The following is a 1656-nucleotide window of genomic DNA, read 5'->3' on the forward strand; positions in this document are numbered from 1 at the left end:
CAGTCTGACAGGCATAAAGGATCTATGCTCAGTAGTGGCAAAAGATCATCCTACACGTTGGCAGGAGCCAAGTCATGAATCTCATTGTCTCCCCACACAAACGTGCCTGCACTCCTTTACTCCCCCTTGCTGGCTGACTTTAACCAGTCATCTCAAACCCCTACTTCCCCCTGACTTCCCAAATGCAATTGATCCCTCAGACCACCTGATTCTGCCTCCTAAAAATCTCCTAAATCAGGCTAGGCATGGTGGCCCATGCCTGTAATCCCAGCAGTTTGGGAGGCTGAGGTGGGTGGATCACCTGAGGTTAGGAGTTCGAGACCAGCCTGGCCAACATGGTAAAACCCCATCTCTACTAGAAATACAAAAATTAGGCCGGGCACGTGGCTTACGCCTGTAATCCCAGCACTTTGGGAGGCTGAGGCGGGCAGAGCACAAGGTCAAGAGATCGAGACCATCCTGGCCAACATGGTGAAACTCCATCCCTACTAAAAAAAAAATGCAAAAATTAGCTGGGTGTGGTGGTGCACACCTGTAGTGCCAGCTAGTCTGGAGGTTGAGGCAGGAGAATCGCTTGAACCTGGGAGGCAGAGGTTGCAGTGAGGCGAGATCGCACCACTGCACTCCAGCCTGGCAACAGAGCAAGAGTCCATCTCATAAAAAAACAAACAAAACAAACAAAAAAAACCCAACAACAAAAACAAAAATGAGCCTGGCCTGGTAGTGGGTGCCTGTAATCCCAGCTGCTCCAGAGGCTGAGGTAGGGAGAGTCTCTTGAACTGGGCGGTGGAGGTTGCAGTGAGCCGAGGTCACACCTTAGTATTCCACCCTGGGTGACGAGCAAAACTAAACACCATCTCAAAAAATAATAACAATAGTTCTCTTTGCCGTCATTTCTCTTCCCGTGGAGCCGCTGCCATGAAGGTTGAGCTGTGCAGTTTCAGCGGGTACAAGATCTACCCAGGACACGGGAAGCACTATGCCAGGACCGACGGGAAGGTTTTCCAGTTTCTCAATGCAAAATGCGAGTTGGTGTTCCTTTCCAAGAGGAATGCTCGGCAGATAAACTGTACTGTCCTCTACAGAAGGAAGCACAAAAAGGGACAGTCGGAAGAAATTCAAAAGAAAAGAATCTGTCCAGCAATCAAATTCCAGAGGGCCATTACTGGTGTATCTCTTGCTGCTATAATGACCAAGAGGAATCACAAACCTGAAGTTAGAAAGGCTCAAAGAGAACAAGCTATCAGGGCTGCTAAGGAAGCAAAAGAAGCTAAGCAAGCATCTAAAAAGACTGCAGTGGCTGCTGCTAAGGCCCTACAAAGGCAGCACCTAAGCAAAAGATCGTGAAGCCTGTGAAAGTTTCGGCTCCCCGAGTTGGTGGAAAACGATAAACTGTCAGATTCGATTTTTAAGTAAAGATTGGATTCTAACTCGAAGAATAAGAGGAAGAAGAAGAGGAATAAGAAGAGGAAGAGGACGAGGGAGGAGGAGGAGGAGGAAGAAGAGGAGGAGGAGGAAGTAGTTCTCCTAAATCTGCCTTCTGGTTTCTACTTCCACTTTCTAGTTCAGGCCCTGGTCATGACACAGTGGAGCACTGGCCATCTCACGGGTCCTCCTGCTGTCAGGCCCGCGCATCCCCTCTCCGTTCTCAGGGGT

The 1656-nt window shown here is 49.2% G+C and overlaps 1 protein-coding gene across 1 annotated transcript; it reads left to right on the top strand.

Annotated features, from left to right (window-relative positions):
- Positions 1-807: 807 nt before the first annotated feature.
- LOC117084429 (60S ribosomal protein L24-like) lies at positions 808-1433 on the top strand. Its single transcript, XM_033213115.1, has one exon. It carries the CDS (start codon positions 919-921, stop codon positions 1345-1347), a length of 429 nt encoding a protein of 142 aa, XP_033069006.1. The 5' UTR covers positions 808-918; the 3' UTR covers positions 1348-1433.
- Positions 1434-1656: the final 223 nt, after the last annotated feature.

Source organism: Trachypithecus francoisi, unplaced genomic scaffold, assembly GCF_009764315.1.
Source record: "Trachypithecus francoisi isolate TF-2019V2 unplaced genomic scaffold, Tfra_2.0 Lachesis_group0, whole genome shotgun sequence".
NCBI lineage: Eukaryota > Metazoa > Chordata > Mammalia > Primates > Cercopithecidae > Trachypithecus > Trachypithecus francoisi.